Source organism: Cucumis melo, chromosome 1, assembly GCF_025177605.1.
Source record: "Cucumis melo cultivar AY chromosome 1, USDA_Cmelo_AY_1.0, whole genome shotgun sequence".
Lineage (NCBI taxonomy): Eukaryota > Viridiplantae > Streptophyta > Magnoliopsida > Cucurbitales > Cucurbitaceae > Cucumis > Cucumis melo.
Window position 1 is genome coordinate 14,405,201 of NC_066857.1, and position 18,174 is coordinate 14,423,374.

At 35.9% G+C, this 18,174-nt stretch overlaps 1 protein-coding gene and 1 pseudogene across 1 annotated transcript; both read right to left on the minus strand.

The window, feature by feature from the left end:
* Positions 1-3,434: 3,434 nt before the first annotated feature.
* Positions 3,435-3,983, minus strand: LOC127148413 (uncharacterized protein At4g26485-like). Its single transcript, XM_051081988.1, has 2 exons — positions 3,877-3,983; positions 3,435-3,783 (listed from the first exon to the last, which is right to left on the minus strand). The coding sequence occupies exons 1-2, from the start codon at positions 3,981-3,983 to the stop codon at positions 3,435-3,437; spliced, it is 456 nt and encodes a 151-aa protein (XP_050937945.1).
* A 4,540-nt stretch (positions 3,984-8,523) lies between these two features.
* LOC127143818 (uncharacterized) lies at positions 8,524-15,602 on the minus strand (annotated as a pseudogene).
* Positions 15,603-18,174: the final 2,572 nt, after the last annotated feature.

Below are 18,174 nucleotides of genomic sequence, written 5' to 3' on the forward strand. Positions count from 1 at the left end.
TCGTTGACGGCAGAGTCACCTCTCCAATCGACGATGACGCCCAATCGCTCTTACTAGGGCGGTGAATCTGACGAAAAAAGCCTGATCGTCCCCTAGTAGAAGTTGGATCGCTGGTGGCGGAGTCACCTTTCCAAACGATGAAGGCGTTCGATCGCTCCTACTAGGGCGATGGATCTAACAGCAAAAGCCCGATCGTCTCTCAGTAGAAGTTGGATCGCTGACGGCGGAGTCGCCTCTCCAAAAGACGAAGGCACCCAATCGTTTATACCAGGACGGTGGATCTGACGACAAAATCTCGATCGTCCCCTAGCAAGAATTTGGATCACTGACGGCAGAGTCACCTCTCCAAACGACGAAGGGGCCCGATCATCCCCTAGTAAGTTGGATCGCTGACGGCGGAGTCACCTCTCCAACTGACGAAGGCGTCCCATTGTTACTACCACGACGGTGGATCTAACGACAAAAGCTCGATCGTACCCCAATAATAGTTGGATCATTGATGGCAGAGTCACCTCTCCAAAAGATAAAGGCACCCGATCGCTCCTACCAGGGTGGTGGATCTGACAGCAAAAGCCCAATCGTCCCTTAGTAGAAGTTGGATCGCTGACGGCAGAGTCACCTCTCCAAATGATGAAGGTGTTCGATCGCTTCTACCAGGACGGTGGATCTGATGGCAGCCCGATCGTGTCCTAGTAAAAGTTGGATCGCTGATGGCGGAGTCACCTCTCCAAATGACGAAGGCGTCCAATAGCTTCTACCAGGACGGTGATTTAACGTCAAAAGCCCAATCGTACCCCAGTAGAAGTTGGATCACTAACGATGGAGCCACCTTTCCAAATGACGAAGGTGCCCGATCGCTCCTACCAGGGTGACGGATCTGACGGCAAAAGTTCGATCGTCCTCCAGTAGAAGTTAGACTGCTGACAGCGGAGTCACCTCTCCAAAGGACGAAGGTGCCTCATCGCTCCTACCAGAGTGGTGGATTTGACGGCAAAAGCCTGATCTTGTCCTAGTAGAAGTTGGATCGCTGATGGTAGAGTCACCTCTTCAAACGACGAAGGTGCCCGATCGTCCCCCAGTAGAAGTTGGATCACTGACGGTAAAGTCACCTCTCTAAACGACGAAGATGCCCGATCGCTTCTACCAGGGTGGTGGATTTGACGACAAAAGCTCAATCGTACCCCAGTAGAAGTTGGATCACTAACGACGGAGTTACCTCTCCAAACGACAAAGGCTCCCGATCGCTCCTACCAGGGTGGTGGATTTGACGGCAAAAACCCGATCGTCCTCCAGTAGAAGTTGGACCGCTGACGGTAGAGTCACCTCTGTAAACGATTGCAAAAATAATAATAATAATAATAAAAGAGGAAAAAAGAAAAAATTCTCAGCTTTTGAAGACACGTTTGGAAACAAAAAAAAGAAAGAGGCACAACTTTAGTTCCTAAAAGAAAAAATGAAGGAACAAAGAGTTAGAAAAAAAATTATTAGAGAAGAAAAGAAGGGGGAGAAGAATAATAATTCTTGACAATTTAAAAATGTCAAGAGAGTCTGTTTTTTTAGTAGTGTAATATCTCATATTCCTATAGCACTTAGTTACCGCTACTTCAATCGAGAATATACTAACAATTTAGTAATTCTTGTAAGTGTAACCCTCCATTTTCGTATCTCAGAGATAAGAATCATTATGCTCCTGAAATTAGAAAGTCAATATGAAACCGATAAAAGAGACCCTATCCATATAAGGAGTTCACAGTGTTTTGAATCCTATAATACAACATTTCGAAGGAAACGTCGCTCTAGGGCAGACAAACAGGCGCATTATAGGAATCTCATGGTGCGATTCAATGGACGAGATCGTGGGATGTGTTGTCACATATCCTTCACTCACTTACTATGAACTATTTTCCCTATTTACCTTGATATTGATTCATTCAGACTCTTCAAAGAGAGTTCGCTCCAATGCACGACCCAAAGCCTTGCATGGACCTCATGGTGTGAATTTTTAGGGATGTTGGAGCTTAAAAGTACACTACTTTTCTTTAGCTAAAGTGTCCTAAGACGGTTTTAAAGAGTACTCAGAAAAATAGGATCATACTTAGGCTAACTTAAACATATTCTAAGTCTAGGTAACATCCGAATATAACTCTTATACTGGATTTTAATCTACGATGTCTAAGTGATAAACCAGTTTTATTACCTCGCATCTTTCACGCATGCTCATAAAACTAGGTTAAATAAGCTCAAGAACTGATTATGATCTCCAGGTGTTTCGTAAACCATAAACTTAAAAACCTCCAACCTTAGTCATCTTATCTGACTCGTTGACAAGATCGAATCAGGTGAGTCTTTTGTTGTCAGTTTTACAAGATATCGACATAATTCTATGTAAAATTGATTGATATGTTTTAACCTAGGTAAGCATGTAACGTATATTTGTTATATATTTTAAATGTCTAATTTATTTTATAACAATTATAAAAACTTTAGACAAACCTATACACAAACATCTAACAATATATAACTATTATATAAAAAAATTAATTAATATAAAATTTTGATTTATTTAACTTTTAATTAAATCATATTAAATTAAATTAAATTAAATAAATAACTAACTAATTAATTATATTATATTAAATCATATTTAATCAAAATTAATTAAATAATAAATTAATCGTATTAATTAATTAACATGCATACCATCCATTATAACCGTTATAACATATTTTTAATGCATAAAGATATTAACCTATGGTGGAGTTTTAAATCTATGACATACTTTACGTACATATAAATTAAATTTTAATTAAAACATTGATTTTGGCTCTAAATTAAGCTAACTACTAAATTATCTACACCGAATCGGCCCAATTAACCTTGTGGACCGGCCCAAGATCAAACCTTTGGGCTTGATGCGGCCCAAAACAACATGGAACCACCAGCCGAGCGCGAGTACAAATTTCGCAAAACACGCGGGGCGGAGCGGGCCGAAGCAATGTGGGCCGTGAGCATAGCTATTGCACACACATGGGCCGTACGCAAAGCTTGGGTCGGGCCGTTGGGCGCTAGATGTGGGCCGCGTCTGGGATCAGAAGGCGCACGCGTGGACCGGATTGGGCAGCTGAAGCTTCCGGGTCTCGCTTGGGTTCCGGCTCGGGCTCGGGTCTGGAAGATCATTTTCGGGTTTGAACTTATGATATTTTAATTCAATGAGAAGGACAAAATATAATAAAATGAATCCGACTATACAAATCAGAAGTAGCAAACAGAATTGGGACCTTTGGAAATTGTAGAGGCTAAATTAAACTTTTCCAAACCCATAACGAAAAACAAAAACCACATAATAATATTCATAGTTTAGAAATTAAATAGCAAAAAGCCTAATTACATACATATCTTGAACATCATTATGAGTTATTACTCATAGATGATAATTAAACTTGAAGTTGAGTAAATTCAGAGGCCAAGGATGTGGACAGGGCCAACCTTCTGTTCATCTCCTTTTTGGAAAGTGATTTGACAAACTTAAAAGTGCTGGAAGAACCCACCGGAAAATTTTTATTACTATTTGGTCCACTGCCTTTCTTATTCACATAACCTGGATAATCCCTTTTGTCGAATTCAACTTCTTCTTTTAGATATAATCCTTCTTCTTCTCCAATTTCCTCAATCTTCCATTCACTATAAGGATATGAAGTTTTATGTGTTATGTGGATTTCCCCATTTTCTGCCAATAGTTCCGTTGCATTCCTCATAAATCTTCTCACTAAATTCTGGTGAAGTCTGTCCAAAATATAACAAAACAAAAACTAAACCATGGGGTAATATATATAATAACAAAGTAGTAGGGGTAGGTTTGTTTGGATATACACTCACTTGATTTGGTTGGGTTCATGTTCTGTAGAGTATTGGAAACCAGCATGAGGGAAATTGAAGATAATACGATCAAAAGAATTGTGAGGAAGAAGTGGATGTTGGTCCATTGTCATTACGTTCACTCCATGCATCACTTCGCAATCCATCTCCTCCAGCTCTTCCAATGTTGTTTCAATCGTTGAACTGTACTTCTTCAACAACGTCTCTTTTTTTTTTTTTTTTAATAAAAAAATTATTTAATTATTTTAGAAATAAAACCAAAAAGTCACATATATAGAAATTGCAATGAAAATTGTTGATAGAAACAAATTAAAGAAGGCTGAAAAGGATTGAAAAAGAGAATTACTTTTGGAGTCGAGAGAAGTGGCAACCATGTTGGTAGCTGATCCTAAGGCAGTGGCCAATGCAACTGAGAATGAGAAGTTGCCTTCTCCAACAAGAAGTATGTAGTGGGAGTCGCTATAATGTGTTATCCATTTCTTTTTTCTTCTATTCGACCTTCCCATATTCAATATTCAATTCAATAATGTATGATCTGTATGTAATCCCCCATTTTTTGTTCTAATAACTCAACGTATTTATATTTACAAGTTTTGGAATTTTAAAAGCCATTTTAGGGGAACGTGAAAAGCTTCAATTCATTCATATTTTGTTGTGTGACTCATGGCCTTCCCAACCTTCTTTTTAACTTCTACTTTACACTAATTGAATTCTATTTTGTTGTTGAATTATATTCATTAATGTTGAGAAAACGAATTTTGAATTTCTAAATAACATTTAAACTAGTTGAATTATATTCATGTTAGTTATATTTCAACAAAATGACTAAATTGTCGTTATAGTTTGTCGCGACGTGATCGCGACGCGGAGCGGCCGACATCCTCCTGGAATTTAATCTTTAATATTTAAAAGGTTTGGAGTCGCCACCAATCATATTAAGGTGTGATTGGTCACCACACAAAAGTTTGGTCTACGTAAATTCAGATTTAAGATTCAAGAGTCAGTTGTGTATACGAAAGGTATTAGTACCCCACAACACCCATAAAAATGATTACCAAAATTTATCTTTTAAACTAAATTAACGAGGTTCACAAAACAAAGTTTTTGTTTGATATTTTTTAAATGTTTAAAAAAATAAAAATAACTTGGACAATTTAACTTTTAGATAAAAATATGTCAAAATATAATGTCATGGTATTGGTATCATCTAAACTCCTAGAAGAAAAAGACCCTCAAATTTATTCCAATGTTATTTCAAAAAATAACAAAAGAATTAATCTGAGTGAGAACTTTTCATGTGCCTGCACGGGAGTCGAAACCCCTCGAAGGTCAACACTACTTCATCCTCAATTCTAATCCTAAAAGGTTGTAGCTCGGGTAGAGGGCTTGTGAGTGTGTGTAAAATGCATGATGACTAATTTAAAATAAATGTACCAATAAAAATAATATAAATATTTCATACAAAAAAATAAATAATTAAGTGAACCAATGAATGATAATAGAATAAGAATAAAAGATAAAAAAATGTAACGGCTCGACTCTCTTACACATTATTCAAAAGTCCCCAGTGGAGTCGCCAAGCTGTCGCGACGTGATCGCGATGCGGAGCAGCCGACATCCTCTTGGAATTTAATCTTTAATATTTAAAAGGTTTGGAGTCGCCACCAATCATATTAAGGTGTGATTGGTCACCACAAAAAAAATTGGTCTACGTAAATTCAGATTTAAGGTTCGGGAGTCAGTTGTGTGTAGGAAAGGTATTAGCACCCCACAACACCCATAAAAATGATTACCAAAATTTATCTTTTAAACTAAATTAACGAGGTTCACAAAACAAAGTTTTTGTTTGATATTTTTTAAATGTCGCATGATTATCAATTCATAACTAAAAAAAACTAAGTCTGAATTGATGATTGTATGGGTGGCATGAGAGTCATTAGAAAAATAGAATTTAATTTTTATTTAAAAAGATTTTTTTATTTACCTCAAGAATATTAAAATATCAAACTTTGATATTTTGATCTCCATCATAGGCCTTTAATGGAAAATTTCATGTATCTAAAGAATTAATGAATTCTAAAGAAAACACTACTCAGTCCCATTCTAAAATACAAAATTGTTAGAAGTTGGATATAATATCTACATATTCAAAAATAAAATATGTTGCCAAATAATAAAAGTTGGATATAATATCTACATATTCAAAAATAAAATATTGGAAATAATATACTATATTAGAAATATATAATGTTTGAGAAATAATATTTGGAAAGTAAATAATATACAGTGCTGAAATAAATACTCTACCATTCAACCAATCTAATCAATCAATATCAAACATACTTAATAAACAGTAAAAACAACCAAATTAAACCCTTCATTTAACAAATTTTAATCAAATTGCTTACTTTAAATCAAATTTAAAGCATAGGTGATTTGATGTAACACAACCAGATTTGATGTGATAGTATTCCTAACAGAATTAAACACAGTGCCAAATTTGATGTAACACTATTCTATTGATTTAACCTAAAGAGCCATAATTAAAAAAAAATTGAACACAGTACACCCTGCAAAGTTTGATACAATAATATCCAATTGGTTTAACCCAACAAAATTGTAACAGAAAACAGAGGCTAATGAGAAATAGACTCAATTGGTCTAAACCTAACAAAATTAAAACACCCTAAACCTAAAAAATCAAAACGAATTAAAACAAATTAAATTTAAAGAATGGAAGAATAAAAAAAAAACAACTTACCTTGGCTGAATAATTTTTTTTTTTGCTTTTCCCTTTTAAGTGATCTCTCGTTCTAGTAATCAAGAAATCCCTCCTTCTCTCTTTTTTTCTCTTTTTTTTATAGGGCATTGAGATGGTAACTTTTTTTTTTTTTTTAAGATTGCCAGATCATAAAGATCGTGTTTGTGATAGTGAGAACGTGGGAAGAATCGTGGAAAGAATCGTGGAGAGGAAGAATCGTGGAGAGGGAGAATCGTGGAGAGGGGGAAAAATCGTAGGACTGGAAGTGGTTGAGATAAAACAGGGAAAAGATATGAATTTTTAATTACTGTTTTCTTTTCCTTTTTTCTTTTTTTTTTAAATAAATTCAAATTCAAATCAACTTAATTTAATAAAAATAAAGTAATAAAATAAAGTAATGTAAATGTAAAAAATAAATGGCCAAAATATGGTATCTACAGTTTGCCCCCCTTTGTCCATCCTGAAAATATTTAAAGGTGGACAAAGGAAATAGATAAAGTATTTGGGCCAAAATTTATTTTTTAGAGAGGGAACTAAAAAGATTATCGACCCTAACTCTAGGGCCATGTTTGATAAATAAAGGACCTGATAGACAGGCTTCGACCTCAACTTCAGATCTAGGCTCGATTTAACCAAATTCAAAAAGACATCAACCTTAGCTCTAGGAATAGGTTTGATAAATAAAGGATCTGATAGACAGGCTTCAGCCTCAGCTTCAGATCTGGGCTCGGTTTAACCAAATTTAAAAAGACATCAACCTTAGCTCTAGGACTAGGTTTGATAAATAAAGGACTGATAGACAGGCTTCGACCTCAGCTTCAGATCTGGGCTCGATTTAACCAAATTCGAAAAGATATCAACCTTAGCTCTAGGACTAGGTTTGATAAATAAAGGACCTGATAGACAGGCTTCGGCCTCAACTTTAGATCTGGGCTCGATTTAACCAAATTCGAAAAGACATCAACCTTAGCTGTAGGACTAGGTTTGATAAATAAAGAACCTGATAGACAGGCTTCGGCCTCAGCTTCAGATCTGGGCTCGATTTAACCAAATTCGAAAGGACATCAACCTTAGCTCTAGGACTAGATTTGATAAATAAAGGACCTGATAGACAGGCTTCGACCTCAGCTTCAGATCTGGGCTCGATTTAACCAAATTCTTAAAGACATCAACCTTAGCTCTAGGACTAGGTTTGATAAAAAATGGACTCGTCCTGCTTTGGACTTGGTAAAGATTTAATTTGAAAATAAAATATTGTCATTTTCAAAGAAATAAATAGCTCATTGCTCCATTCATCAATTCTATTAACAATTGATCAGTATGGCCACCGGATAGAATAAAACACATATATCATGAAAGCTTTTTAAGTTGTCAAATTCGCCACTCTTTGAATCAAAACTGCGAATGACTGCACTATGTTGTAAAGATCCAATATTGTTTAGTCCTTAGACATCACAAAACGTGAATCTCTTTAAGATGTAGACTTCCAATTACGATAACTCCCATCATAGAAAAATTTGTCTGGACTTGTAGACACCTATATTTCCTTAAATTTATCAAAAGAAAATCATAGCTTTTACTTGGTTTGCAAATACAATAAGTTGTATTGGATCCTTGCTAATTAAAAAAATGTAGAATAATGGACTAATGAATCATGAATGTTTACTATCTTTTAGAAAGGATAAAAGAAAAGATTGGCAAATAAACATATGTTCAAAAAATATAATAAGAAAAAAAATGTGACAACAATGCTTGGAATAGGAGTACGAAGAGAGGGGTGAGAGAAAGTTTACACATCTAGAAATAACATTCTAAGAACTAAATGTAAGTTTCCAAGAAATACCCCTGACTTCTTTCAACATTACGAAACCCTCTAAGAAAAGGTCTCATGTATAATATCTTCGAACATAATCTGAATTCACAGGATTTTTTAACTCATTGCCATCCTTATTAGTCAAAAGTAGAACTCCTCCTGAAAAAGCTTTTTTCACTACAAATGGACCTTCATAATTAGGAGTCCATTTTCCTCGATGATCCTTTTGAAACGAAAGCTTCGAGGATGCACTTTCTTATTGTATGCTCGCATTAGTCTTCTTTGGTAAAGTTGCCCATGATTTAATGCTGCTAACCTTTTTTCTTCAACGAAATTCAACTGCTCATAACGACCTCGTATCCATTCAGCTTCATCTAACTTAGCTTCCATGAGAACTCTCAATGAAGGTATCTCAACTTTTAAAGGTAAAACAGCTTCCATACCATAAACTAAAGAAAATGGTGTTGCCCCAGTTGAAGTACGAACTGACGTGCGATATCCATGCAGTGCAAACGGTAGCATTTCATGCCAATCTTTGTGTGTTATTGTCATTTTCTCAATGATTCTTTTAATATTTTTGTTAGCTGCCTCAACTGCCCCATTCATCTTTGGGCGATATGGAGTCGAATTTCAGTGATTGATCTTGAACTGCTCACAAAGTTCGTCCATTATTTTGTTATTAAGGTTCTTGGCATTATCCGTAATAATACCTTCTGGGAGACCATAACGACATATAAGCTCTTTCTTGATAAACTTGAGCACTACTCCCCTTGTAACATTGCAATAAGATGCAACCTCTATCCATTTAGTGAAGTAATCAATAGCCACAAGAATAAAACGATGGCCATTTGAGGCTTTAGGATTAATGGGTCCAATAACATCCATTCTCCATAAAGAAAATGCCCATGGTGCTAACAAGATATGTAATGGAGATGCTGCTACATGGATCTTATCCATATAAATTTGGCACTTTTTACATTCCCTTGCATATTTTATGCAATCTGATTCCATCGTTGTCCAATAATAACCAGATCTAAGTATTTTTCTAGCCATCATATGTCCATTAGCATGTGTTTCACATATTCCTTCATGAATGTCTGTCATAATTTGTTTTGCTTCCTCTTCATCAACACACCGAAGGAGCACCATATCGTGGTTTCTTTTATAAAAAACTTCACCACTTAAGAAAAATTTCATGGCCAACCTCCTTATTGTGCGTTTGTCATTTTCTGAAGCTTCATATGGATATTCTCTACACTTTAAGTATTGCTTAATGTCAAAATACCATGGCTTGTTATCATTTCCAACATTCATGCAATATGCTGGCACATCTCGCTTTGTAATTTGAATTGGATGAAGTTCAAATTCAAGATTAAGATCAAACATCACTGCCAGAGTGGCTAATGCATCCACCATTCGATTGTCTTCCCTAGGAACATGGTCAAATGAAATCTTCTCAAAATTTTGAGACAATTTTGTAACGTATTGGCTGTAAGGTACCAATTTAGCATCTCTTGTTTCTCATTCTTCCTTGACTTGATGTATCACTAACATCGAGTCACCCAAAACTTTCAACTTTTTAATACTCATATTGCATGCTACTTGAAGTCCCATAATGCAAGCTTCATATTCAGCGATATTGTGAGTGCATTCAAAACATAACTTGGCCGTTAGGGGGAAAACCTTTCCTTCTGGAGAAATTAGCACAACTCCAATCCCATGTCCCAACTCATTTGAGGCACCATCGAAAAGCATAGTCCATGTCTCATGATCTCTAGCATTCTTTTCAACTAGAAATATGTTTTCATCCGGAAAATCAATCCTCATAGGTTAGTAATCTGCTACTGATTGAGCAGCTAAATAATCAACAACTGCGCTTCCCTTTATTGCTTTTTTAGTAACATAAACAATATCGTACTCTGACAACAAAACTTGCCATTTTGCAATCCTTCCAGATAATGACGGTTTCTCAAAAATGTATTTAATTGGATCTATTTTTGAAATAAGACATGTCGTGTGGTATAACATATATTGTCTCAAACGATGAGCGGTCCATACCAAAGCACAACAAGTTCGCTCTAACATTGAGTATCTAGATTCATAATCGGTAAACTTTTTGCTCAAATAATAAATGACATGCTCCTTCTTCCCTGATAAATCATGTTATTCTAGAACACCACCCATGGAACTTTCTAATACTGTTAAATACAAGATTAACGGTCGCCCTAGAGCTGGAGGTATCAGTACTGGTGGGCTCTGCAAATACTGCTTAATTTTGTTGAAAGTTTCTTTACAATCCTCATTCCATTTTCCTGGGTTGTTTTTACGTAAGAGCTTGAAGATTGGTTCGCATGTTGGTGTTAAATATGAGATAAATCTGGATATGTAGTTCAATCTTCCCAAAAAACCTCGAATTTCTTTTTCTGTTTTAGGGGATGGCATTTCCATGATAGCCCTTACTTTATCTGGGTCCACTTTGATCCCTTCTTCGCTGACGAAGAATCCCAGTAGTTTTCCCGAAGTTGCCCCGAATGTGCATTTGGATGGATTTAATTTCAATTGATATTTTCTCAACCGATCAAATAATTTTTGGAATGTGGTTGTATGATCTTCATCTGCCTTGGATTTTGCGATCATATCATCAACATACACCTCTATTTCTTTATGCATCATATCATGAAAAAGTGTAACCATTGCTCGCTGATACGTTGCCCCAACATTTTTCAAACCAAAAGGCATTACTTTGTAGCAGAATGTTCCCCAAAGGGTAAAGAATGTCGTTTTTTCTCTATCTTCTTCAGCCATTTTGATCTGATTATATCCGAAAAAACCATCCATGAAGGAGAAAGTTGAGTATCCTGCAGTATTATCCACCAACATGTCGATATGAGGTAAAGGGAAGTTATCTTTTGAACTGACTTGATTTAAATCTCTATAGTCCACACACATTCTCACTTTTCCGTCTTTTTTGGGCACTGGAACAATGTTTGCCACTCATTCAGGATATTTGGAGACTGTGAGAAATCCTGCTTCAATTTGCTTCTGTACTTCCTCCTTTATTTTAATAAGTACATCAGGTTTCATTTTACGTAGCTTTTGTCTCACTGGGTTGCATTCTGGTTTTAAAGGAACTCGGTGTACTACAATATCCGTACTTAATTCTGGCATATCCTGATAACTCCAAGCAAAAAAATCTAAATACTCACGTAACAAATTGATCAGTTTTTTCCGTGATTCACTGGTCAATGATGTGCCAATTTTTACCTCTTTTGACTCCTCTTGAGAACCCAAATTGATTGCTTCAACTAGTTCTTGGTGAGGACCAAGAACCTCATCTTCTTCTTCTACCATTCTTAATAATTTTGAGGATATTCCCACATCATCTTCATCGTCACTTTCCTTGTCAAATTCCATAGTGTATATTAAGGCATCAAGGGTAGAACTGGAATTACTAACATCTTCATTCTTATGAATATTGTCTATGAAAGGGTTTAGACTTTTTTGTTTAATTTGCAAATGCAGAAAAGAAAGCAGAGAGAAGAAAAAAATTAGAATGAATGAAATGAAAATGTGGAAATTTCATTAAATAACAAGAAAGCAGTACATTAATGTTGTAAAGCAAATAAATACTATGGCCTTGGACAGAGCCATTCGAAAAATAAAAAATTTAAACAAATAAAAGCTTAATCATTACTCTTGAAAATCTCTTGAAAATGTAGGTAGATCTACACTATCCCGATTGTTAAGCTCAAAATCAGGCGGACATGCATAAACTGTGTTGCCTTCAAATGATGCTTCTTGTGCCACTGCTGCAACTGATAAACTTTCCATCTTCGTTAACAAATCATCCTTCAAATCAGAGTTGTGTGATGAATAACTTATACCAGCACTCTTGAAAATATCATATAATTCTAGTATAAGTTTTATACTTGGATCAAACTCCCTCATCTCCAGCTTTGCCAAACGCTTTTTCTTCTTTTCCTCCTGAAGCCTAATCTTGTCATATATGGATGGCTTATAGCCCAAACCAAACCTCCCATTATTGCTTGGTGTTTTTAGAAGTGTCTCTAAGTTTTTATTCAAAGAATATCCTCCACCTCCCATTATCTTAATGGTCATAACTTCAACTTTAGACTTGTGTGGCTTTATCACTTCATCTACAGTTGCTTCCATCATAGTTGCATGAGCAATTTCAAAAGAGCGAAAAGAACACTCTAATACTTCTTCCGTCGCTTCAACATATGAGGTTGAGACTGGCTTTGTTATTAAGAAATCTTCCTTTCCCATCACGCAAATCAACTTACTCCCAACAATAAATTTCAATTTTTGATGCAATGTGGATGGCACCACTCCTGCGGAGTGAATCCAAGGACGTCCTAATAAAAAACTGTATGTGGGTGTTATCTCCATGACTTGAAAGACTATGTTGAAAATACATGGGCCAATTTTAACTGGTAGTTCAACGTCACCCATTACTTCTCTGCGTGACCCATCGAAAGCTTTCACAACCATAGTACTTGATTTTATGTGTGACATATCCACGTGAAGCTTCAATAGTGTAGATTTAGGCATTATATTGAAAGTTGATCCGTTATCCACTAAAACTCTTGCAATGACGTAGTTTTTGCACTTCACTTGAATATGCAGTGCTTTTGTATGGCCTAAGCCTTCAGGAGGAATTTCGTCATCTGTGAAGACTATGGAATTTGAAGATGTAATGTTTCCAATAATTCCACTAAACTTTTCCACTGAAATGTCATGTCCGACATATGCCTTGTTCAAAATATCTAATAACATTTTGCGATGAGGCTCTGAATTCAAAAACAACGATAATAAAGAAATTCGAGCTGGAGTATGATGCATTTGCTCTATGATCTTATACTCACTTTGTTTTACTATTTTCAAGAATTCATTTGCTTCCTCATCCGTGACAAGCTTTTTGTATTCTATATCTTTTGCAATGATAGACATCTCCACATCCTGGTCTTTGCAATGCTCTTTCACATTTATTTTCTCATTTTTCTTACCTTGCTCCAGTATTAGACCATCTGAAGGGACTGTTAAGTTATCTGGTTTGTAGCATCTTCCACTTCGGGTTATCCCGCTGATTCCTGTAATGTTATCAACTAAAGAATCTGTTATGACCTGACAATCATACCGCCATGGCACTGCTTTTAGATCCTTAAATTTGAAAAGACTCGGCACTTGGATCGTGAGTTTTTTAGGATTGTAGAAGCTGGTTGACTCATTATGACTTTCTTGATAAAAAATTGTCAAAGGTCTTGGTAAAAAGGAATCTTTCTTTTCTGAAGCTTCATCCATTAAAGCACATATTTTACTGTCTTTCATCTCGTCTTTTCCTTGTCCTCTATATACCGTAAGTATCTTTGAATCCATAAGTTGTACTTTGGATCTAAATTTTTGGCATTGTTGGACAACGTGGTCAGCAACTCCTTGATGGAATATACAATGTCTGCTTTCATCATACCCTTCATATCTTATGTTGGGGTCTAGATATTCATGACTAACATATCCTGCTTCAAAAAGACCTTCAAAAAGTGCTTCCATAGGCATCACTATCTCATGGACTTCATTTTTGCACTTTTCAACAAGGTTATCCACAACGTTCACTTTTGGATTTTCATGATCAGGCAGTGGATTTTCTTTGACATTCGGCTTCTCACCAAATTTTCTGAAGCTCAACCATCCAGCATTAATTAGAGATTGCACCTTTCTTTTCAAAGCCAAACAATTTTCAGTTGAGTGTGCCACTCCTCCAGCGTGATAATCACATCGAGCATTTGAATCGTACCATTTTGGATAAGGAGGTTGTATAGGAATCATTGGAATAGGACCTAACTGTCGATTTTAATTAGTTGAGGTAAAAGCTCTGTATAAGTCATGGGAATCGGATCAAACCGCCACGTATCTGAATTGGTTTTGCTACCTTGACCCTGTACAAATGGTCGAGGAGAATTTGAGTTAACGGGTTTTGAAGTTTCAGAGACAGTATGGGCTGGTACATAGCTATTATAAGGGATATGAGAGACATTGCTTATATATGACGGAAAGTTTTGCTCATATTTTCTCTGACCAAAAATTGATTTGTGCTTCCCTGAATTAGGAAAACCAATTCCATGAACCTCTCCTTCTTTCTTCTTGGATATTGTTCCTTTCTTTATTCCACCATATTCAGTTGTAGCCTCTGCTAACCTCCCGTGTTTTATCCCATATTCAATTCTTTCACCAATAACAATAATATCAGAAAAATTTGTTGATGCATTACCAATCATTCGCTCATAGAATGGAGCCCGCAAGGTATTCATAAACACATATGTCATTTCTTTGTCTGTTAACGGTGGTTGAACCTCGACATCTATATCTCTCCATCGTTGAGCATATTCTTTGAAACTTTTCGAACTCTTCTTCTCCATCCGTTGCAAGTCTAAATGGTCTGGAGTCATATCAATGTTGTGTTTGTATTGCTTTAGAAAAGCATCAGCTAAGTCCTTCCAAACGTGAATGTGTGCATTATCTAATTGAATATACCATCGATTAGTTGGACCAGTCAAGCTATCCTGGAAGCAATGGACTAATAATTTATCAATATTAATATGTGCCGCCATCTTTCTGCAGTACATTATAAGAAGACTCCTTGGACACGTTGATCTATCATATTTATCGAATTCAGGAACCTTAAACTTTGCTGGAATGATCAAGCCTGGCACCAAGCACAATTGTGTTGCATCTATATTTCCATAGACATCAGTCCCTTCAATTGCTCATAACCTTTCTTCCAAAACATCTAACTTTTGCTTGGCCAGAGTGTTCTCGTTTTGTCCCGTGTCTTGAATTTTTAGCCTGAGCTTCCAAATGTTCTATACCTGGGACAATGGGTGGAACAACGTACATCGGATTCGTAGGAATATAGTGTTGAGTGGTTTGAGACTGCGGAACATTCATGTGGTATGGAGTGAATCCTAGAGGATAAATAGGATCATCTGTGTCTTGAATTGGATTGCTTGATTGTGCTGTATCTACAGCGACTTTTCCTTTCCCCATTGAAAGCAATTCCAGTATTTTTGAAACTTGTTCCCCAAGATTATTAATCTCTTGTCTCATTTTGGCCATGTCCTTATCTTTTTCTTCCATGATTCGGCTTTTATACCTAGTATTGTAAGGATGACGAATTGGAGTAGGACGAGCTATATTTTCCTTTTTTTTATATAAAATAAAATAGAATAAAAAAATTGAAGTAAAGGAGAAGAGGGGAAAAAGAGAGAGAGAGAGAAGCAAATCTTAGTATATATAAAATTCAAACAATAAGAATAAAATTAATCAAACAAACATAATGTAAGTTTGACTAAATAAAGGAAATCAAACTGAAACTAGAAACAAACAAAACATAATGAACATCACTCTTATTATCAATAGCAAAATGAACAATTAATGAAAAAGCCCAAAATGTCCCAGTTCTCTGCATATCATCTTCAAGAATCTATTTAGATCATCTGCATGAGGTTGTATTGAAAAACAATTAACTCTCAAATCAGCTGCCCATTCTGCAAAACCATTTGCTCTTTTGGACACCATTCTGAGAAATTCGATTGTCTGATCTACACGTTCCACTAGCACTTGGAAATCTCTCGTTTGCAGATCATAATCAACCTTCATTTGCACGTAATCTGTATTCAATGACTCATATTCTTGTGTTATCCTCTTGCTTGAATTTTAAAGTGCAGTAAGTTGATAGTGTAAGGAATCGGCATAATTTTTCAGTATCTCATACTCTTCAGAGCGCTCGGCCATCTTCAGATGTAGGCTATCAACAGTTTGATGCAAAGAATGATTTTGTGCTTCCAAATCCATTATTTGTGTTTCTCGTTTTCCAATTGATGTATTCAAATCATTGACAAGCTCGAGAAAATATTCCTTCCCATTTTCTAAATCTTTAATATATTCATCTTGCGACCCCACTGTTGCTTGTAATGTTGTCTTCTCATTTTTCAATCTCCTATTTGCTTTATTCATTCGTCTCATCTCCTTATCTAAAGTCTCAATATCCTTTTCTAACTTATCTTGATTTTTTAAGAAACTCTTAGTCTTTTCGAGTTCATTCTGCAAATAAGTCGCATGATCAATCCATTGACTTGTCTCTTTACGAAGTTTCTCGTTCTCTTGGTCTAGCAGTCGATTTTTCTCTTCTAGTTCTATGCTCTTCTCAATCCACTGATTTGGTTGTTCAAAGCTTGTCTCTTTTCCCCTTTCAACTACCTCCCTTGAGATATCTATTATATTCTTCCTTCTGTTTGCCTGTCATGCCTCGTACCCACTAGTATCTCCTTCGTAATGTCCTTTGTCTTTTATCTTTCTTATAGATTTCCATGCGCATATTGCTTGACGTTTTTTCTATTGACAATCTTCAGGATCGTATGAAAAATCAGACTCTTGCAAATTATGAGTTGGTGGTATAAACTGTTTGAGCCACACCTGACGCAAAACTAACAATGGTGTATAGTTTACACCTCCCCATGGTCCCAACAAAGGCACACTATGAAAATTTCCGCATCTATATATCACCGCCTTTAAAGGCATCCATTGAGCCTTCCATATGACATTTTCAAAAGTCAGTTTTGCAAAGAAAGACAACCAAGCCTCCTTCCTTGGATACGTTGGATCCCGAACTGCCATACCAAACTCACTGATTGTGTTGCGCATTAAATTCCATGGGCTACTGAAATCTAACCTTGGACACCTAAACTCTGCGAGAAATTTGATATGGCTGTGTATCCAAATATATAATAAAGGAACACAACAATTCAGTTTTCCTTCCCCTTTATTTCTACAATAGTTAAGAGATCGAAAAGTTTCAATCAATATAGGTATAATAGGATTGACTCCTCGTTCCATTTCAAAAAACAATTTGATCACTTTCCAATCAACATAACCCTCTGCTTTAGGAAAAATCACCGCTTCGTAAATACACAATGCCAAGAGTGTAAGACCTTTGTCTTCATCAATGTATGTTTGCGTCATCTTTATTAGATAATCAAAGGGCACATTCTCTTCTCCACCCTTAACTTTTATATACTTTTGAATTTCTGCGGCATGGACGGTTTCTAAAAACTTTGACAAGGTCCTTTTTGTTGTTTTCTTAGGGTTAAAGAAATAAACAATTTCTCTTTCTTTTTCAGGCATGCTAAGCATAGCTTGATATTCTTCTATGGTTGGTAGTAAATCACATGACCCAAACGTGAAACAACCATATGTTGGATCCCAAAAATTAATTATGGCTCTTAAGGCAAAATAATTCACCGGTATATACATCAACTCTACTATATGTCCATACTTCTTCGAGAACATGAATCTACGCTGAGGTGTCAATGCTTCCCAGATCATCTTTAGATTCGCCAAATCATTTTGTGTAAAAGAGAGTTGGCACCTGGATAGTACTGATATTTGGGAAGAATTGTTTATACCGTCCCCGAATTTTTGTTGCATCTCTTCAGCCCATTTAAGAACATCACTTGGCTCATCAAACTTATACTCAAAAGATGAATGCATCGACATATTGGACATCTTGGTGTTTCAAGACTGTTTCATTTTTGCACAATTATGACAAAGGGAAAGACAGAAAAAAGAAGAAAAAAAAATTGTCACATTCACTTTGCACAAAATAAAATAGGATATAATAAAACAAAAACAATAAAAATAAAACTAATAA

What these genes read in the sequence shown, in the direction of transcription:
- LOC127148413 (XM_051081988.1), bottom strand. Translation starts at nt 3,983, where the DNA reads ATGGACCAACATCCACTTCTTCCTCACAATTCTTTTGATCGTATTATC. An exon ending in CATGAACCCAACCAAATCAA is followed by an intron (nt 3,784 to 3,876) that starts GTGAGTGTATAT and finishes TATTTTGGACAG; the next exon opens with ACTTCACCAGAATTTAGTGA.